The sequence below is a fragment of the Monopterus albus genome, unplaced genomic scaffold, assembly GCF_001952655.1.
Source record: "Monopterus albus unplaced genomic scaffold, M_albus_1.0 scaffold537.1, whole genome shotgun sequence".
Lineage (NCBI taxonomy): Eukaryota > Metazoa > Chordata > Actinopteri > Synbranchiformes > Synbranchidae > Monopterus > Monopterus albus.
The window spans coordinates 41375-43433 of NW_018128417.1; the positions used below are offsets into that span (position 1 = coordinate 41375).

Genomic DNA, 2059 nt, shown 5'->3' on the forward strand with positions numbered 1-2059 from the left:
CGTTCAGGTTAAAGGCTTATTGAGGAGTTGTTAGTTCTGTAATACGGAAATTATTTTAGATTTAATTTTGGCTGTAGGAAGAGGTCAGTGTTTAACTACAACTGTTAGAGTTTAGAGGCGCTAAAGTCTCAGGCCAACATTGACACTCGGCTTCACACTGCAGCTCAATGAGCTCCAGCTGCAGGGGGTCATCAGGGTCCACGGAGAAAGGAGAGGACAAAAGCGTGATCTCCTTTTCATGTAATAGAACAGTATGTAGCTCAATTTGTTATTAGCTTGTGTAAGGGAAAGCTGAGTGGTTATGGGGTTATTAAGTTCATGTGAGTTGGGCTTATGTAAGTGGTCAGGATGTTCCCTGTTTTTGAAGTACAGGGTTCCCGGAATAGAGGAGTGAGCCTGTGGAAGAGAGAGGACCATGCGGCAGTGAACAGTAGACCATGTACCTTTTGGGGACCCAGCCGGCTGGGGAAGACGCTGACTGACTCGGGACTGACAACCAATGACTTGACTGACTGGTGCTCTGGCAATCGTTAGGCTTTATCTATCACATTGCAGGAGGAGAGGCTCTGTTCTCTGATCTCTGTTCCCTAACTACAAGATTATGTGTCTAAATACTACTCTATTCAGAATAATTGTAATATTAAATGATCCTTTAAATTGTAATGGTTTGTCTGAATTAATTTAGTCGGTATTACACTCTTGCCACGACAAGAGCTCAGAGTTTTAATCTGTCCACATCTTCTGAATTACCTATGAAAGGTGAATGACGTATGACTGTGACACTATTATAGATTATACACAGCTCATTAAAACAAAACTATGCACTAAAAGGATTTGTGATTTCAGGCACAATTTAACAAAATCATTAGTGCAACTATTTTAGAAAATCCCAAGTTAATATCATCAAACTCCCCGTGACCTATGACCCATCAACTCGTTCAGACCTGAGGCCGCAGGTGAAGAGGCGGCTGTGCTGGGCGTTTTCTCTGAGCAGCTGCAGGGAGAGCTCTGTGCTCTGGATGTGACCGTCTGACAGCAGCAGCAGGTTCCTGATGCCGTGGGACGGAGGGAGCAGGCTGAGAGCTCGCAGGGGCCGCCACAGCTCAGTGCTGCCCCCTACTGGAGTGAAGACCTGATAGGAAGGAGAGGACCGGAGTATTTTAGAATACAATGGGATATACTGCATTAATATAACATTGTTTAAACCTTTATGACAGGGGTGTCCAAACTTTTTGCAAAGAGGGCCAAATTTGGTAAGGTGAAAATGTGTGGGGGCCGACCATTCAGCCTGACATTCTTTGAACCATTAACATTAAATACAAATGAACTATTTTAGGAAATTTTTATTGCAAATGGCATACTTTTTTTATATACTTTTTTTTTTCATTTTCAAGTTTTTACCAAAATCACTCTGCCTTTCATATTTGAAGACCACATAAAATGAAGAAAAAGTCTGTCTGGAAAAAAAAACTTTTGGGAATATTAAACATATCTAGGTTCATCTGAAACATTACATATTATTCACTATTAAATGCTCAATGTAAACTTCTAAATTCAAAACAGTGGTCAGTGCATATTCAAAACTGTGGTTTTGATCATCACAAAAAAATCAATTCACTGAGATTTTAGAATTTATTCACCTCAGAGGACTAATCTTGCCTGCACTAATGTGAAGGGTGATACTGAGATCTTGACTGCAGTATGCAGTCCAGGTCTGGCTCAAAAACAGTGGTTTTGATGCGCAAGACGTCACGCAGGTGAGAGTCACCTAGTCTCGTCCTCACGCGGCTCTTATTAATGTTCATGACTGAGAATGTCTTCTCGCACAAGTATGTCGAGCCAAACAAGCTCAGCATTTTCTTAGCGAATGTTCGAATCTCTTGGAACCTGCCTTCATCCAGCTGGCGGTAGAAGTTGACAAGAGGGAGCTGTTGGTGCTGACTGCGACACTCGGCGTCACACTGCAGCTCAATGAGCTCCAGCTGCAGGTGGTCATCAGGGTCCACGGAGAAAGGAGAGGAAAAAAGCGTGATCTCCTTTTCAATAGCTGCAAAATCCC

At 42.5% G+C, this 2059-nt stretch overlaps 1 protein-coding gene across 3 annotated transcripts in view; it reads right to left on the bottom strand.

Annotated features, from left to right (window-relative positions):
- parp4 (poly (ADP-ribose) polymerase family, member 4) overlaps positions 1-2059 on the bottom strand; it is a 66741-nt gene that overhangs the window by 26703 nt on the left and 37979 nt on the right. For all 3 annotated transcript variants that reach the window (XM_020588406.1, XM_020588407.1, XM_020588408.1), the window contains one exon: positions 945-1132. In XM_020588406.1, coding sequence (XP_020444062.1) covers positions 945-1132 — 188 coding nt within the window. The remainder of the gene's footprint in view (positions 1-944; positions 1133-2059) is intronic.